Consider the following 19,340-nt stretch of genomic DNA (forward strand, 5'->3'; position numbering starts at 1 on the left):
TTTTACTACAGCTAAAGGGGTCAATGATCACAGTTTGTGTTATTCAGTGAGTTTGTGTTGGGTTGCATGCCGTTACCTTCGGTCCTCTTCAACACTGAGCCCCCTAAAGCAGAAAGCTGCTGACATGTAAAGGCCAAACATTTCACATAATTCAAAATGACTCATTTAAAAATCTTCCTTCGTCATTACTCATGAGGACACTGTACCGCAGAGGCCCAAAACACTTTCCCTGTCAGTCCGTCAGCAGACTCTCTCTCAGTTCACTCTCTCCACGGACTTACTTGTCACCCAATATCGGAGTGTCTGTGAAATCACCTTTTGTCCTTCGCTCTCTTCCCTCCGAAAGTGTCCTGATGTTTGACAGGACGGCTAAAAATAAGCACCGAGCTGCACAATTAGCTGTTATAATGTCCCATAATCCCCCCCCCCTGAAAATTCGCAGCATCCAGGGGTGCCCATCAACACCTTGGATGTAGCGGTCAAATTGAATAATAAATGTTTAATGCCGGTTGGGTCGCAGTCAGTCAACAGTCAACAGACTGTGGCTGTGGGCAGGGAGACGACGAGGTCATTAACCCTGCCATTTGCTTAACAAGCGCTAATTACAGCTGACATTTCCACAGGGCGCTTCCGAGCGTCAGCTGCCTGGACTCATCAAGAGGACACGGTCATTCTTCACACACACACACACACACAATAATGAAATTAAAACAGAGTACCAACAGTTTAATAGAACCCAAAAATCAAATATACAGCAGAAAACTCCCACATTTCCTCTTTTCTTTAAGGCTAAAAGCAGCATGGACTACAAAAGCACTGATTAAGCAAGAAGAACCCAATGACTCGAGGATTTTGGCATTTTATGCAGAGAGGAAAACACAAACAAAAGAGATCTGGCATTAGGACGCGCCATGAAGCTGCTATAGAGACTCATTTGCATTGCAAACTGTGAAGGCAATCATGACGCTATGAGCCGCATAAACCACAGTACTGTTCTTTCACATCTACATTATCATAAAACTGCACAAAAATTACTCTCTCTACAAGTAGAATGGCTATCTATATCTATTCTATTTGCAGACCCAAGGCAAATATTTGATCCTAAAATTATAGAGTAGATTTTGAATGAATCAAAATAGAAAGCAAGCTTATCTTTTAAACACAGGCCCAATGGATCAAATATGGATAAATGAAGGGGGGAATAATGCCAAGCGGGGAGCCCAAAGTGGAGAGAAGGAAGAAAGCAGGAAATCCCAGGACAAGTCAGTGGAAGGAGACAAATAACTTAAGACGTAGAGGACATGTCTATAAATAGACATGGCGGCCGTACCGGCAGGGCGCTCACTTTTTCTTTTCTTTCTTAAAAAAAGAAAAGCAATGGAAACAAACAAAGAAAAAAGGAAAAAAAAAAAACATCAAGTCTACCAACCACAACTGACTCGCTCAAAATCAAAAGGGCAGAACCAAGTAAAAAAAACTTAACAAAATAACACGAATTCATGAATAACATCAGTAAGATTCACAATATGGTAATACTCATTGTACCGTATGCAGATCAAAAACCTGTGGTTTAATGTGTATTTGCAAAAACAAGGTATGAATGCACATGTAGGCAATAGATGTAATACAATCAGATGTGTTTGAGAAATCCCGACTTTTCAAACATTCATGATGAAAGATGCCCAGAAGAGTTCAAGTCAACATGAAACAGCATGTGCAACCAAGTGGAACAGAATATTCCAGAACAAAACGCAGGGTTGGTTGTTAATATTTCATCCATTAGGAATTGATTGGATGATGGAAAGTGAGAGAGAATGAATGGAGTGTAAAGGCCTGTTTTCCTGAAACACCATCTGATCTGACACTGCTGCAGAATCCTATCCTCTTTCCTCAAAGCCATTCTATTGGCCGAGACAGATGTATGGGTGCTCTAAAAGAAATGATAGAGGATTGCTTTTTAAGTGTACGCTACCATTCAAAAACAATTTTGGAAGCAAATGAATACTTTTATGCAACAAGGATGCGTTAAATTGTTCAAAAGTGACAGTAAAAATCTAGAATAAATAAATGCTGTTCTGTTATCAACACTGATAATCAAAAGAATTGTTTCTAAAGCAGCAAATTAGCATATTAAAAAGGTTTCTGAAGGATCATGTGACAGTGAAGACTGGAGTAATGATGCTGAAAATCCAAAGAAATAAATTACATTTTAAAATATATTCAAATAGAAAACTAAAACTTTACATTTTAACAATATTTCACAATACCACTATTTTTGACCAGATAAATGCAGCCTTGGTGAGCATTAGAAGGCCAAACTTTTGAAAGGTAGTGTATTTATTCTTAAATAAATATCACATTATATTAGTGAATCTAAAAATTGTTCAATTAAATATTTCCAGTTCGGTTAGGAAACAAACAGCTTGACTGTTATAAAGATACAACATGTTACACTTTTGACTTTTGCGTTGAGAAAGGGGGACAGGTCTGCACAAAAACCCATATTTTGAGAGCCAGACATGGATGTTCACCCTTAAGAGCATCTTACTGGTTAACGTTATTCAACAGCCTAACTGACATCCGGAAAAAAGAAAAGATCGATCAAAAGACTAAATCCGGGAGCTAATCTGGAAGTTTACTCAATGCGTCTCATGAATAATTACTGCTCCATTTCCTCACCAGGGTCAGCCATCTCAACCCTCGACAATAAGTCACCGCTTCATTAGCGCACTTTAAAAGGGTTACGAGCAAACTAATTATCTCTGGAGTGAATATCAGCTCATTAATATATGCAAAGACAAAGACATAACACAGAAAGAAAACAAAATACATTCCAGTTCACTTTCAAAATAAGAGTGCAGCACCGCAAACGCTTCATCAAAAATAGATTGTAACAGCGAGACAGGTGCAGCGCAGGTGGTTTCAAATGTCACTGATGGATGAATAAGGACAGCAAGCTGACAAAATGTACATTATTCAAGCGTTTAACATCAGCAAACTCCACAGCGCTGAACTTGAAGTTCAACTGCATCACTTTTAACAGATTCTGACACCTCCATCTAATCGATACACTCCACTTGCTTCAATAATTAAAGCAGAAAGACACTTCTTTAATTTATTATTCAGATTATCCATGCAAGGCTTTGGTCCGAGTTATACGAAATAATTAGTGATTTTGATGAAAACGTTTGCTATTGATAAGTCGAGTCATTCATTTCGCATTACACGGCGATTTATAAAGCTCACACATCTGGTTTGGAAAGATTCAGAAGGTGAACAATTTATCACCAATCGAAACAGATGAGCTTGGAGTTAATAAATACACCGAAAGGTGAAACAAGGGTTCAAAGGGAAAAGGGTGATAATCAGATCATCTACATCTGATTAGCATAAACATCTGCATAATTTGATTGGCCTGGGAGATCGAATGGACGTGCGAGTGGTAGATGCCTTTTCACAGTGCTTTGAGATTTCATCTGCTGTTCTCCAGCGGTATTTGAGATTAGGATTTGTTTATGTACAGTACCACAGAGTGAAAACCAAAACCCTTCAGTCTGCCTCCAAGTCAGTAGTTTCCTTTCAACACGACTCCAGTCCTGTGGTCTCAGAGGCTGACCTCACATCACACCGATTCATTCTTTATAAAGCCATATTAATATTTCACGTACACCTCAGTAGTAGTCGAATGCTAATACTAAAGCTCTAAAAGTACTCGTTTTCTAAGAAATAATTGTGCTTCATGCGCATACAAAGCCACTGGTTAAAGGATTGTTAAAATTCACAGCCTTGCCTTGTTTAAAAAAAAACAACAACATAAAAACCCAAACACATTGCTCAGGCGGTTGCATATTGATTCTTCAAATCTGAAACGCTCAGCTGCGCCTCTTGAGAAATGACCCTTTACGGCTGCCATAGTTTCATGTATTGCAGAGTTTCAATAACGCAGAGTGATTACGGACGGGAATCGACCCGTGTACCTGCGTGTGGTACAATCAATGTGGCAATGAGCAAAAGGGCCAAGGAGATCACATTACAGTCCAATAACACAAAACACGAGAACGGTGGCGAGAGCGGACGAAAAAAATGAGGATCTGTCAAGAAATAAAAACGAGAGGTGGCTGCTCCACATCTGAGGTAACAAATACAGGAAGATGCGGGGAAGCCTAGGATTCCATGTCCTTCTGTTTTCAGTTTGATAACTGCTTTCTGTTCCTCGGCATCTCACTGTCAGTTATCTTCTGGAGTCATCTGCGGGCAAACTGAACTGTCAGCCATCAAGATCTCTGGGAGGTTCTTCCAAAATATCCGTTTTGTCAGTGGTTGTTTAAGCCGTCTCATTCTTGATGGTGAATTGTAACAGACGATGACACAAATTTGACGTCATAGGCGAGCTCTGTCTTCGCAGTGCAAATTAAATGGAGTGAAGAAGAGCGGTTTGGACTTTGCAGGGTTGCGCCACGGTCCGCTTGCGGGTTCTCATCTCTTGTAGTGGCTTGGAGCGTCAGCGAACATGTATTTGAGTCTGTAGGCCTCCGCCAGTAGCAAACCCACCTCTTCGTTGCCCCAGTGTATTGTGGGAAGGTTCTGCAGGAGCATTAGCAAGCTCTGAAAATACATAAACACGCATTTCATAAAACTGGATCATTTAGTGGCTTTAATACAGCTGCTGGTAGCAGCCTTCAACTGCAAAAATTATCTGTTCTCTGAAATGCATTTTTACTGTTCTCAACTGGAAAGGCTTGTAATCACGGCATGATTACAATGTTAGGATAATGTGATTCATGATTGAGCTCGTAGGTCGCTGCTTGTGTATTTAGCACGTGTAAGTGTGTGTGTGTGTGTGTGTGTGTGTGTGTGTGTGAGTGTGTGAGTAGGCTTTCCACCACCTACAGCTGCTATAAGTGCACAAGAGCAGATCTATCGTAATCAGCTTCACTCTGTGTAAGATCAGATCTCAGGTTCTTCGGTCTGGGAGTTTTAGCGCAGTAGCATGAAGCTGAAAATCATTGATTTTCAAGTTGCAAACCAGAGTACCTTTGAGCTTTGGGTTAAAAAAAATGGAGCTCATCATTACAGCCTATATATAAATCGACCGAAAAGTCTGGCGTGACATCACATGTGTGTGCAAGAATATAAACCGACTAATTAAGGATGTTTAACTTTAAACCATTATGGCATTAACCTAATTCTACATCACTATGGCTGTGTTTTGATTGATTATAGTCTGAATTGTCAAAAGCACAGGTGTCTTTGTTCGATTCTCAGGAACAGCAATTCTGTAAATAGAAGCTCGTTTATCAGTAAATAATGGAGAAACACATCAGTAGCGGCTAATTTATTTATAAATCAAATCCAGATGGGACATTTGCAGTCTTTGTATGCAGTAAATTAATTACTATCAAAGCTCAACAAGTGTGAATTATCACCTACAAATGAAACTCAGTCAACATGCTATCTTTTGTACTGTTAAAGCACCAGAAGACTGTCGCGACATCAACAAAATTACTTTGATGTCTGGTGAGAAACTGACGGGATTTTGAGAGCGAAAAAAAAAACAACAACATAAGAGTTGGGGTCCAAAAACGAAGACGACACTAAAATGTGGGATGTAAAATCTAATTTAAATACAAGACAAAAAATAACCCAAAAATGCTTTAGGATGCCGAATACTCAAAACCAATAAAACATTAAAATAGATCAAATATTTAATTAATATTTAAAAATTAAAATAATAAAAAATTCTTAATAGTAATAATAATAAATGTATAGTATTTTATTATATATATATATATATATATATATATATATATATATATATATATATATATATATATATATTATTTTATTTTATTTTTTAATAGAATAGAAAATCTATGATCATGTGAAAATTCTAATTTTAACAATTGTAAAAATCACATAAAAGCAAAATGTGAACATGATCATCAGTCCATAAATGATTAAATGTGATTATTTTAACCCACTGACAGCCCAAGTATAAACACATGCTCAAATGGCTGTTCATCTAAGCCTTCTCTACCAAGCCTGACAATGAGGCAAATAATAAACGAGAGATTCAGAGATGGGGCCGAGGCGTGGAGATCTTTGGAATAGCGAGAATGGGGGGTGAGTAACAGAATGCTCTCGTTTCGTGGGCGCTGAGGTGTGGTGAATCCGCTGGCCTGTGAAATTCGGTTACAGCAGAGGCTGCTCCAATGGAGGGCCAATTACTCCAATAGTCTCGGGGTAAGTGACGGCTGGGACGCTTTCCAGTGATGCATGCATGTGTGGGAAGCGCAGACGGTCACATGTAAATGAAACACGCTTCTTCACAGAGCCCAGCGGCCGTGACACACGAGACATGCGAGATATTGTGGGTACCTGAAAGTCCACCATGGATAGGATCTCTTTGCGCCATTTGATGAGGAAGGCAGAGCACACGTAGAGGTGAAAATGGGAGAATCCCTCTGACTCCGCCTGAAGATCAAGAGCAGACACAGAGCAGAACACGCATGCTTGCATTAGGAAGTAGTCATTAAGCAGATGATTATCCAAAGTGACATACAGAACACTTATTAGTGACTCAGCCCCTGGGGTTAAGTGCCTTTCTCAAAGGGCGAAATGATGATGGCTTTGAGGTTTGCTCCTGGCAGCGACTGAACCAGCAACCTTTCAGTTACCAGTAGTTTGCTCTAAAGCAATAGTTCACCCAAAATGAAAAATTCTGTCATTATTTAATCGCCCTTGCGATGCTCCACACCCATGCAAGTAGATATGTGAGCTTCTTGTTAAAGCATTTCATGTTTTTTCCTCACCACAGTCATCTTTGGCTTGCTGACCGCTCATAATTAATGATTGTCTGTTAGCTTATTTTTTTACATTTTCACACTTTTATTTTCCATTCAATATCAGTTTATGAAAAACAACTTGAAAGTGTCAAAAGCATGTACCATATGTGCCATATTTAGAGTCTGCTGAATATCACAGCTTAGAAGAAATTCAGACAAAAAAACTCTGGTAATTTTTAAACACTAACATGAACAAAGATTTGGGAGCTGAAAAAAAAAGGAACAATAATTATAAACAATGATTATAATTTCACTCTGTTCCTCACCAGTGCTGCTGTTAACTAAAACTGTTAAAAAAAAATTCTTAATTAAATAAACTTGATATATGAAAAACTTACAAAATTAGAAAAGTTACTTTGGCAATTAAGATGAAGTTGAAGTACTAAAATGAATAATAATAATAATTAAAAAAAATAACAAAGCTGAATATTGGCTAAAATATATAAACTGATGTAAAATGAAAACTTAAAATGTTAAAGCTAATTCAGAACATTAATAAACACTATAACATTCCATAAATAATATTAAAATAACACTGTTTCTCCCACAAAGGTATCTTATGACTTCAGAAGACTTGTCAATATGAATCGCTGCTGTAAAGCCAAGCAGAGCAAATACAAAAGACATTATGAAGAACTGGATAAAATGTATCAGGTCAAAGCATGCACTGTAAAAAGTTTAACTATTATTTACTCAATTTTTTTGGTGAAACATTTTTACACTCAAAAAAATTGAGTAAATTTTAAAGCTGTGAAATCAATGAAATATACTGTTTAAATTGAGTAATTGTAAGTAAAAAAATTAAGTAAATCTGAATAACTGAATAACTTTATATGAGAAATAAAATTAATTAGATATAATCAAAATTATAAAATACCACAACTGAAATTCTATGTAAAATAAACAAAAATATTGAGTAGATATAATTGAAATATTGGATGAAATTTAAACAAACAAATGTGCTATATTTACTACATGTAAAAGTGAATTTAACTTAATATTGGACTATAAATGATCAAAATGTTGCATTCACTTTTTTTTTTACACCATTTACCCTTTACAATTAATATAATAAAACCAAATAAAGAAAGAAACACATTTTTTATTAAACATTTATTTATCAATTCAACATCAGACAAAGTCTAAAATCAACCTTTGAAACATTTTATCCATTTTAATATTCCAGTAGATTGCAAAAATTAAAAACTGTAAAGCAGCCATAAGGGAAATGATTAAACCTTATGAAACATTTCATCCATCTTAGTATTCAAGTAGATTACATGTAAAATACGATAGCCGTAAGAGAAATGACATCTTACTTTGTTCCTGGTGCATACCAGCCATTTGCAGTCACACTCATTACCACTCATTAAACCATAAAAAAGCAACACTTACATCAAAAAATATTAAAGGGATAGTTCACCCAAAAAGATGATGTTGTCATAATGTACTCGCCCTCAAGTTGTCCCAAACCTGTACGAGTTTCTTTCTTCTGTTGAACACAAAAGATATTTTAATGAATGTTGGTTAACAGACAGTTGAAAGTTGCCATTGACTTCCATGGTAGAAAAAAAAAAAAAAAAAAGGCTACTATGCAAAGTCAATGGCAACCTTTAAATGCGTTAACCAACACTCTTTGATACTTGGCTGAATGTCACGTCACTTCACTTAAAATATATTTTGTGTTCAACAGAAGAAAGAAACTCGTACAGGCTTGGGACAAATTGAGGGAGAGTAAATTATTACAACATCATCTTTTTGAGTGAACTATCCCTTCAACAGAATTAATCCGTTAACAGAAACACTTCCATCAGGAATACCCATTCTGTGGGATGATCATGAACCACTACTGTGCAAGAAGATAATTTTTTAACCTCTGAACATTAACAGAGAGTTTTGGAGGATCCAGCTCAAGAAACAGTTTTTGGAACAACTCAAGTGAGTACAGGTCTTTCTCAAAAAAAATTTATATTATGCTAAAAGTTCATTATTTTCCATAATGTATTGATAAAAATTAAACTTTCATATATTTTTGATTCATTACACAACAAATGAAATATTTCAGGTCTTTTATTGTTTTAATAGTGATGATTTTGGCATATAGCTCATTAAAACCCAAAATTCCTATCTCAAAAAATGAGTATATCATGAAAAGGTTCTCTAAACGAGCTATTAACCTAATCATCTGAATCAACTAATTAACTCTAAACACCTGCAAAAGATTCCTCAGGCTTTTAAAAACTCCCAGCCTGGTTCATTACTCAAAATCGCAATCATGGGTAAGACTGCCGACCTGACTGCTGTCCAGAAGGCCATCATTGACACCCTCAACGAGAGGGTAAGACACAGAAAGAAATTCTGGGCTGTTCCCAGAGTGCTGTATCAAGGCACCTCAGTGGGAAGTCTGTGGGAAGGAAAAAGTGTGGGAAAAAAACGCTGCACAACGAGAAGAGGTGACCGGACCCTGAGGAAGATTGTGGAGAAGGACCGATTACAGACCTTGGGCGACCTGCAGAAGCAGTGGACTGAGTCTGGAGTAGAAAGATCCAGAGCCACCGTGCACCGGCGTGTGCAGGAAATGGGCTACAGAGAAGCAGCACTGGACTGTTGCTCAGTGGTCCAAAGTACTTTTTTCGGATGAAAGCAAATTTTGGATGTCATTCGGAAATCAAGGTGCCAGAGTCTGGAGGAAGACTGGGGAGAAGGAAATGCCAAAATGCCTGAAGTCCAGTGTCAAGTACCCACAGTCAGTGATGGTCTGGGGTGCCATGTCAGCTGCGGGTGTTGGTCCACTGGTTTTATCAAGGGCAGGGTCAATGCAGCTAGCTATCAGGAGATTTTGGAGCACTTCATGCTTCAATCTGCTGGAAAACTTTATGGAGATGAAGATTTCGTTTTTCAGCACGACCTGGCACCTGCTCACAGTGCCAAAACCACTGGTAAATGGTTTACTGACCATGGTATTACTGTGCTCAATTTGCCTGCCAGCTCTCCTGACCTGAACCCCATAGAGAATCTGTGGGATATTGTGAAGAGAAAGTTGAGAGACGCAAGACCCAACACTCTGGATGAGCTTTTTTGTATTAAAAACACTTTTCTTTTATTGGTCGGATGAAATATGCAAATTTTTTGAGAATTTGGGTTTTTCATGAGCTGTATGCCAAAATCATCAGTATTAAAACAATAAAAGACCTGAAATATTTCAGTTGGTGTGCAATGAATCTAAAATATATGAAAGTTTAATTTTTATCATTACATTATGGAAAATAATGAACTTTATCACAATAAGTTAATTTTTTGAGAAGGACCTGTATTTGTGGGTCTTGGAATATCTCAAATCCAATGCATACGTGACTCCCAAAAGATAGCAGCAGACTCTGCTGAGATTCCCAAGACTTCGGAGGACAGTGATGCCCTCAATCACAACTCTTACATCGCTGACTGCCCCATCATTGTCCCGAAGGATGTAGACTTTTATGACCTCCTCTGCCAACTCTGCTTGTACGAAGACCGGTAGATCAGCTGAACCCTACAGGCAAATTTTAAAGATAACTGGTTAGAGCTAACATTCAAACCTGAATGTTACAAGAAAGCAACAAATAGCACCTGAAGAAGCAAACATTCTGTTGGATCATATTATAGGTAAAATCTCAAACAAAGTTTACTAGGGGGAGGAGTTGCAAAAATTAACAGCATTCTTCTTAACAAGAGGACAGGTTAATTTTTTACATGGGGACATTTATTTTTAACAATAAACCTAAAAGAAAAATGAAAAGAGACCAACTGCGAGCTTCTATGCTTTAAATCAATGCTATAGGCTTTTATTGAGGTCCGCATTATTTCAACCAATTTCTTTATAAACATGTTTAATATTTAAGTAAAATGACTAATGGTTTTGAAACAAAAAAGCTTGTTTAATTGCACTACTTGAAAAAAAATATGCATTGCATTAACCCTCACACTCAACCCTTAACCCTCTAAATAATTATGTGGCTTAGTAAATATTACAATAATATTTAACTTTATGAACTTAATAAAATTTCTGAATATTATAAAATTGTAAATGTTTCTTGAAATGCAATGTACCCCTCCCCCAGCCTCCGCTGTCCTTCAATACCCACCAGGTCTGAATTTGTTGTGAAACAGCTGCGGTGACTGGAGTAATGGAATGAAAATTCGGCTTTAATGTATATATATATATATATATATATATATATATATATATATATATATATATATATATATGTGTGTGTGTGTGTGTGTGTGTGTGTGTGTATAAATATTATATCAGTCTGGCGAGTAACCCTAAAAAAATTACCAGCCAAATAGTGATAGAGGGTAAGGGGGGATAGAAGGTTGTTTTTTCTGCATTTTTTTTTTTTTATTTTTTAAATAAATGCAAGCTTAATGAGCTTAAGAAACTTATTTTAGAAACATTAAAAAGCTTACTGTTTTCAAACATTTGACCGATATTGTATGTGATCTAGGTTTCAGTGCACTAGAATGATTTTACAACGGAGCAGGCCTTAAACTGGCTGACTCCCTATAGTGGGAGCTGATTAAAACGCACCAGTCTATGTTATGTCCACGCCATTTTAAATACTTTTGCATGGCGTATTTGTAGTGGTTATTAAAGAGCTCATAATTGAGTTCATGTAGTAATTATGATGTTTTACAACAACGTGACAGCTTTATACAAGACAGAATGTCATTTGAAAGTTCATAAATGATGTGTTCCCTTTTGACAAGCCACTGACCCCAAAGGGGAACCTGTACAAAATCGTTTTCCATTGGGCATGTATAGTTATAGTTGCTGGACCACGGTACACTCACTTATCGTTAGACTTTCAAATGGCGGTTGAAATTAACGGTGATCCAAATAGTACGAAAGTTAATCCACTCCAAAAAAAAAAGGAAAAAAAAACCCTAACATACATATAGCTGCCCCACTAACTAACTTAGAAAACTACACTGTTATGTACACGTACACACGGTCAATGTTTAATCAACTTTTGAATAAAGTATCGCAAATATACATCGTTATAAAATGACTAACGTTACTTACAGGAAATTCGAGTAATGCTGTTCACGTCGTTGCTGAGAAAAGCAGTCCTTCAGTGACAGGTGCCTCTTGCTTGAGCCGCGAAACTCGTTAAACTTCTTAAGATGAAACACAATTGTTAGGAAATCCTTAATAATTAACTTCTGAATTAAACATCACAAACATATTTAGTTTTAGCTGGCTAAATTACATAACGTACCACGATATGAGAGGAGTCTTGCCGTTGCTGAGGAAATTCAGGAAAGCCGTCCTTCAGGTGACTTCGATTAAGCTACGAAACTTGTTGAAGATGACGTAAAATACAAAGACAATTGTTAGGAAATGCTTAATAATTATTAACTTTATAATAAAGTGTTACAAACGTAAGTAGGATTAGCTGACTAACTTTACTTACCAGGAGTTGTGAGGAGTATGGCTAGTCGACGTCTCTGCTGAGGAAAGCACGCAGATTTTTTTTCCTGCGGAGCTGCACACGTGATCACTTTAGCCGCGAAATTTACTCAATTTATTTAAACCGTCATTTATTAATTTAGGAAAATTGGTAGGAAATACTTAATAATTTTAGTTTCTAAAACAGATCAGTACAAGTAAATAATTATCAAATATTTATATTAGAATTCCCCAGAAATATTGAGGGTATATTAAAAATATAATTAGTTAGTTAAATACTTATTTATTTTCATTACATAAACTTAAATAATATATGTAAATTTTAGAGAAATTATTTGTTGGATTTTTAATTATTATTTTTAACCTGACCCACTCAAAATATCACTTAAATGATTTCAAAAGATTTTATTAAGTAAATATAGCTCTTTATTTTTGTGAAATTTACTAAGCCACTGAATTACTTTTTACAGTGTGGGCTGGATTTGAACCCATCTCCCAGTAAAAGCTGGGATATACCTTTAGATTCTGTTGGCTTTGCCATGGCTCCAACATTCCCTCAGCCAGAAATAAAAACAACGGTTTACTTCCATCATGAGTAATAAGAGTTTTAAGACGGCACATACTATTCGTTAAATTATTCAGCTACAGTCGAGCGCCTGCACACAGAGCTCCTAATGTAGTTTTACTATCTATCTAATATATTGGATTGGGAATTAGGTTGTGTTAGTTATTCCCATCGTATCTAGAGAAGACACCACCCACCACCTCATTCCTCCTCTCTCTCCCCAGCATCCCCCTCTACTTGTGCTGTGTACAGTGTTGTACATTCAGCCACTTGAGAAGCAGCAAGCGGTTATTAATAGCTTTGTTTACTTTGTTTCCCTCGGTCCCTCTTGAAGTGAGAAAAGAGGGGGGAAAAGGAGGAAAAAGTTTGATTTTTATGAAAGCACAAAGAAATTGCAAGAAGCAGGAGCGAATCTAGAAGTAGAGTTTATCGCTTCTCAAATCATGAAATGTGTTAGTCCAGAGATGTTTCTTGCATGAAGAGTGAAGAGTCGCAGGGTTCAAAGCTTACTTGACAATTAATCTTTCTGAAAGTAACAACTTATTAATACTGCCAGTAGATACACTGTGTATGAGGAACTAAAGAGCACTTCTGTGTGAAAATAGCAAGAGTGACACTGTTAAGATGTTTCTAAAAAAGGAAAAAATAAGACACAGGCTACTTTATAAGGTACACCTGTCCAATTTCTTGGCAACACAAATTGCTAATCATTCGATCACATGGCAGTGACTCGATGTATTTAGGCATCTAGATGTGGTGAAGACGACTCGCTGAAGTTCACAACGAGCATCAGAATGGGGAAGAAAGGGGATTTAAGTGACTTTGAAAGTGGAATGGTTGTTGGTGCCAGACGGGCTGGTCTGACTGTTTCAAAAACTGCTGATCTACTGGGATTTCCACACACAACACTCTCTAGGGTTTACAGGGAATTACACCAGTCTTCAGTGTCACATGATCCTTCAGAAAGCATTCTAATGTGTTGATCTGCTGATCAAAATTTTTTTATTATTCTTATTAGTCAATGTTGAATAGGTCGACATACGTTTTTTTTTTTTTTTTTATAAAAAAGGATTCTTTGATGAATAGAAAGTTGAATAGTAAATACAACTCTTTTGTAACATTACAAATGCCCTTACAGTCACTTTTAATGAATTGAATATATCCTTGCTGAATAAATCTCAATTCTTTCAACAAATACACGTTTTTCCTTTTTCAATATATAGTGGACTAAGTATACTGCAAGTACCGTAGTATTGACATGTATGACATAATTTCTGCACTATGGTACTGAATAAGAAAAAGGAAAGGACTGCTAAAAAGAAAGAAGAGATAGGAAGCCTTAAGAGGATTGAAGACCAAGCAAACGAAAGCAGAAGAAAGAAGCATTCATGATTAAGTCCTCTTTCCCATAAGAACACATTGGAGATGGGGTTATTCACAGCCAAGCGTTCCCTGCTCCAGCTCTCAACAGAAGTCATCTCACTAATGGAGGGGACGTGAGATGCAGATTCTTCAGAACATCAGTCAGACATTAACATGACTTTCCTTTTTGTCTTTACAGCTCTCTCTCTCTCTCATTCTTCATTTCTTTCACTCACATCTCTTTCTTTCTGGCCTGGGCTCTTTGTGCGCCTCTAATTGATCTTGAGGAGCGAGTCTTTGTGCCAAACGTGCAATTACAGGAGGGACCTGATAAAGAAGCCCAGGAGAAGTTGAGGCTCTTTTCTCTGCCTTTTTACACAAAACGCCCTCATCTAATCAACTTGCGCTGGTCCGCCGAACATGCAACATGTGTCTGCTCACTGGATAATACCAATGAATGTATTCATTAACAATTAATCAGGAACATATTATTCAGTGTTATCAGAAAAGCCTAAAGTGTCATTTGAACAATGGTAGTTTAATACAAAATGACAACAAATAGGACTGAAATTAATGCTAGATGGCAACATGAAATCAAAATGTTCCCAATCTGCTTGCCTTCCTGTGCACGCTTCATCAGTCCGTGTTATCATAATGAAAAGATTAAAAATACAAAAAAGTTTTGAAGCTCATTACGACGTCACAATAAGTTATGGCTGAGCTCATGAATATTAACTGGATTATGCAGATGTAGCCTCATAATGGACCTGCCCACTCATGTGATGTAATGAATATTCATGAGTTCTATTCTCAGTTTTGCTTCATATGCACCTCTTGCCAACACAGCATCGAGCTACTTTATATTTTACATGACTTTTTACCATTTTGTTTAACATTCTTAAACAAATCTCCAAGGTATATTGAAATGAAGATAAAGTTTATAGTATTTGTTGTTTTATGAGTCAAATCTGTAATGTCTAGAATTTAACATCACAAATAAAATGTGATGCCAACACTGATGCAAGCGAGAATGTGTATCTAGCGAAAGATAGAATGTACACTATTGGTCTAAAATTTGAAATAATTAAGATTTTTTAAATATTTTTGAAAGAAGGCTATAATAACTCACCAAGGCTGCATTTATTTGATTAAAAATAAACAAGAAAAACAGTAATATTGTTACTGTAAAAAAATTATATATATATATAATATTTATAATAAATATAAATGTATAAATATAATAACTATAAAAATCTATATAGTAATATTAACTACCAAACAACATTATTCCTCACCGAATATTCCGTTATATGTGACCCTGGAGCACAAAACTATACTTAAGTGTAAATTTTTTTAGAAATTTAGATTTATACATAATCTGAAAGCTGAATAAATAAGCTTTCCATCGTTATTAGGATTCACAATATATGGTCGAGATACAATTATTTTAAAATCTGGAATTTGAGGGTGCAAAAAAAAAAAATCTTAATACTGAGAAAATTGCCCTTGAAAGTGTCCAAATGAATTCTAAGCAATGCATATCACTAAACAAAAATGAAGTTTTGATATATTTACAGTAGGACATTTACAAAATATCTTCATAGAACATGATATTTAGTTAATATCCTAATGATTTTTGGCATAAAAGAAAAAATGGATAATTTTGACCCATACAATGTTTTTTTTGGCTATTGCTAAAAATATACCCCAGTGATTTGTGCTCCAGGTTCACATATTTTGTAATTTGACAAACATCACATTACACAAGTTAAATGCATTGTGAATAAACAAGGTTTAGGCCCTTTCCAAGGATTTGTTCTGAGGTGAAACATCATATTTTTTATTAAACAATTGATCTGCATGTTTCTCTTTGATCTATCATTACATTTGCATACATTTGTGTGTGTGAAGGAAGCAGGGCAGGTCACAAGAGATTGAAAACGCATACATCATGGCTCAGTTTCTTCCTGTGTGTTAAGTTGGCCTCGCTGACACATCTCCTGCCTCTACCTCAGTGAGGTGGGTGAATGCCACCTTTCCTGCTCGCCCCGACCCTGACCCTGCTGTGAAAAACGCCTTAGGAAATAAAAGCCAAAAGCCAAAAAAAAAAATCTGGTTCTGTGAAATTAGAACAGATGGAAAATAACCTGGAGAAAAACTGTGCTTGTCAAGCAGAGCATAAGAGGTACATTCAGTAATTTTTTTATGTACAAAATTTACAAATATGTATAAGAAAAACTGTCAAAATCGGTCAAAAGTGTTTTATATGTTTCCTTTAAGGGGCTGATGATCCAAAATGCCCATCAATAATGTTTGGCAACATCACTGATTCAAAACGAACAGAAGCAAATGACATGCAAGCGAGCATAATGGTTCACCGCTCCCCATTTCCTCTCACGGATTGCACTTGTCACCTGACAACTATTCCCCTTTATCCAATAAAACCCACCTTGTGGAAACGGATCCACGTCAAAACGCCATGCATGAGAGATGGAGCAGCAGATAGACGGAGGCAGATGTAAAGGACAAAGAAATGAGCAAGGAGATATATCAAAAGCAAGTCTGAGAAAGGACATGCAGATGGGACACGAAAGGAAATCAGTGGAAGGAAACTCTTCAAAAGAATATTAATGAATGACAGGAATACGAGCAGTTCACCGCTTTTTGCCATTTTAACAAGAAAAAAAATGTACGGTGGTCTTCAAGGACGCGTCACCCATAACCTCTCAAGCGTTTGAACAATTCTTTGAAGATCAGCTATCATTCAAGGAAATCTGCATTCTTCCTGGAAACCACACAATGGGAGGTGACAAAGGGATGTAAAAAGGCATCAATTATGGAATTTAATAATCAATTATACTCTAATTACCAAAATTAAAGTATACTAAATAAAAACGTAAAAGTATTTGGACCTAAACGTGTGTATGTGTATAATATCTAAGTGTATCTATTATTATTAATCAGAAGCTATAGAAAAACATGTTCTGAAAAATATTGTTGCTATAGATATTAAATCAGATTTCTATGTATGCAGAAACTTCAATACTTACTATTACTATTAATTAACAAAATTATTATTTATTTAATATTATTTATCAACAAATAAGAATGAAAGCACAACTTTAAAGTTGAATTATATATTATTTCTTTATTAAATAATTATGATATTTTTATATAATAATTTTCTTCTTCTATGCCTACATTCAAGTATGTCTCCTAATATTAATTAGGTGGTATGATTATTTTCCTAAAAAGCTGGGGAACCGTAAACTTAGAAATTAGCAACAACAATTACTATACCCTTACTTCATTACTAGGGGTGTAACGGTTCACAAAATTCACGGTTCGGTTCGATACGATACACTGATGTCACGGTTCGGTTCGGTTCGGTTCGATACGTTTTAGATACAGCAAAATGTAAAAACATCTAAACTTTTCAGAATGCCGCAAGCGCACCGCGGGTCATGTGACAAGAACCAACCAATCAGCTTCATCCTTTCCCGTAACAACGTTGAGAGCTCAGCCAAGATGAAGGAACAGCTGATCATAGTTGTATATGGATTGCAATTTTGAAATAAATTCAGTAGCAGAGCTACTGCAAGCGATTTTTAGAGCTGCAAATCCATTTATCCTTCGCTGAAATTTCCGCGTCTCATGGAGAGAGCACGTCATTGTTGCTTAGCAAAGACAGACGCCTCAGGAGAAAGACGCGCTTAGCGTTTTCCATGCGTTTTTAGGCACGATATGTGAACGGCCCCTAAGGCGCTCGCTCACTCAGCACGCGCTGAAGGCTCGTTGCAAAATGTCTAATGCATTTAACAGACCAGAAATATAAGATCTGGTGTTTGGGTTGGATTCCCTGTAAGCTATAGTGTCTAAATGCTGCAGGGATAGTTTGCTGCGTGCATGTTTCTCCTTTTTTTCGTCTTTTCCCAGATAGTACTGACGCATATATCCCAGATATTCCCGCTGTTTTTGTTTTTTTTGTTTTTTTTTTGTAATCCCGCTGGTGTACCCTGTCATGTTGCAGATGCGACATACCGTTGTTTATTTATCCACCACTCTCTTGCCATCACCATTATAGCTTAAAGGGAATCCAAAGTGCACCCAAACACCAGACCTGTTGGTTATTGGAGGATCTTCTCATTTCTAGTCTGTTAAACGCATTGGCTATTTTGCAACGAGCCTTCAGCGTGTACTGAGTGAGCGAGCGCCTGCTGAGTAGCCTAACATAAACATATAAGATGGTGTTTTTTTCTTCTTCGGGAGTGTCAGGGGCGTTGCCTGTTACGTTGTTTGGGTTATTGGGCTACCTTGTTGAACGCATATCATTATATTTCTTTCTCTCTCTTTTTTTTTTTTTTTCAAATATAATTAATTACTCCAACGAACCGTTCGGTATACATAATGCGTGCCGCGTACCGAACCGAAAGCGTCGTACCGAACGGTTCAATACGAATACGCGTATCGTTACACCCCTATTCATTACAGGTGAATTGTGCAGTCGGCATATTTCAAAAATAATTATGAAGTGCACTAAGGTAACCGAACTAAAAAAAAGCAAATTCTAAGCACAATTAATTACACTTACCAAGTTCTGAGCTAGTAACCAAAAGTTTGTAGGTTCGAACACTCAGCTGATCCATGAACCAGCACCACTGTTCTTAATCAAGACACTTAACCCCAGGCCAATTGACAAATTTGACATAGAAGCACATTTTCGGACATGTTTTGGATGGTATTGGTGCAGCAGTACCTGGTAGGTGTCCCAAAGGCGAATGGTACAGCGCAGCGGTAGCTCCCGCATCAGCAGATTATTCATCCAGCGGAAAGCAAACTGCAGATACTCCACCTCACACTTTAGAAAGTGCAGGTGGACATCCTCTGTGGGTGTACAGAAGAAAGCACAGGGGGGTTATATCTATTTGCTCTAGTTTTGACAAAGTGCTGCACTGGGAGTAGCTTTTGTGAACCATGTATGGACTCCCATTGTTTAAAGAAGCACTCTGGCCCTGAACTAAGATCACCAGCTATTGTTGAATTCTCTCCACACCTGTTTCACTGAATTAACATTATAGACCCCTAACGTGTGTGTAATTATATTCGATTGAATGGA

The 19,340-nt window shown here is 36.8% G+C and overlaps 1 protein-coding gene across 2 annotated transcripts in view; it reads right to left on the bottom strand.

Annotated features, from left to right (window-relative positions):
- Window positions 1-711: 711 nt before the first annotated feature.
- Window positions 712-19,340, bottom strand: part of tbc1d22b (TBC1 domain family, member 22B) — a 54,033-nt gene continuing 35,404 nt past the window's right edge. The window contains exons 11-13 of one of the 2 annotated variants that reach the window (XM_026269100.1): window positions 18,981-19,108; window positions 6,379-6,474; window positions 712-4,605 (exon numbers count right to left, since the gene is read on the bottom strand). In XM_026269100.1, coding sequence (XP_026124885.1) covers window positions 4,477-4,605; window positions 6,379-6,474; window positions 18,981-19,108 — 353 coding nt within the window. In that variant the 3' untranslated portion in view covers window positions 712-4,476. The remainder of the gene's footprint in view (window positions 4,606-6,378; window positions 6,475-18,980; window positions 19,109-19,340) is intronic. The other variant, XM_026269101.1, reaches the window with a different exon arrangement.

This window comes from Carassius auratus, chromosome 8 (assembly GCF_003368295.1).
Source record: "Carassius auratus strain Wakin chromosome 8, ASM336829v1, whole genome shotgun sequence".
Classification (NCBI taxonomy): domain Eukaryota; kingdom Metazoa; phylum Chordata; class Actinopteri; order Cypriniformes; family Cyprinidae; genus Carassius; species Carassius auratus.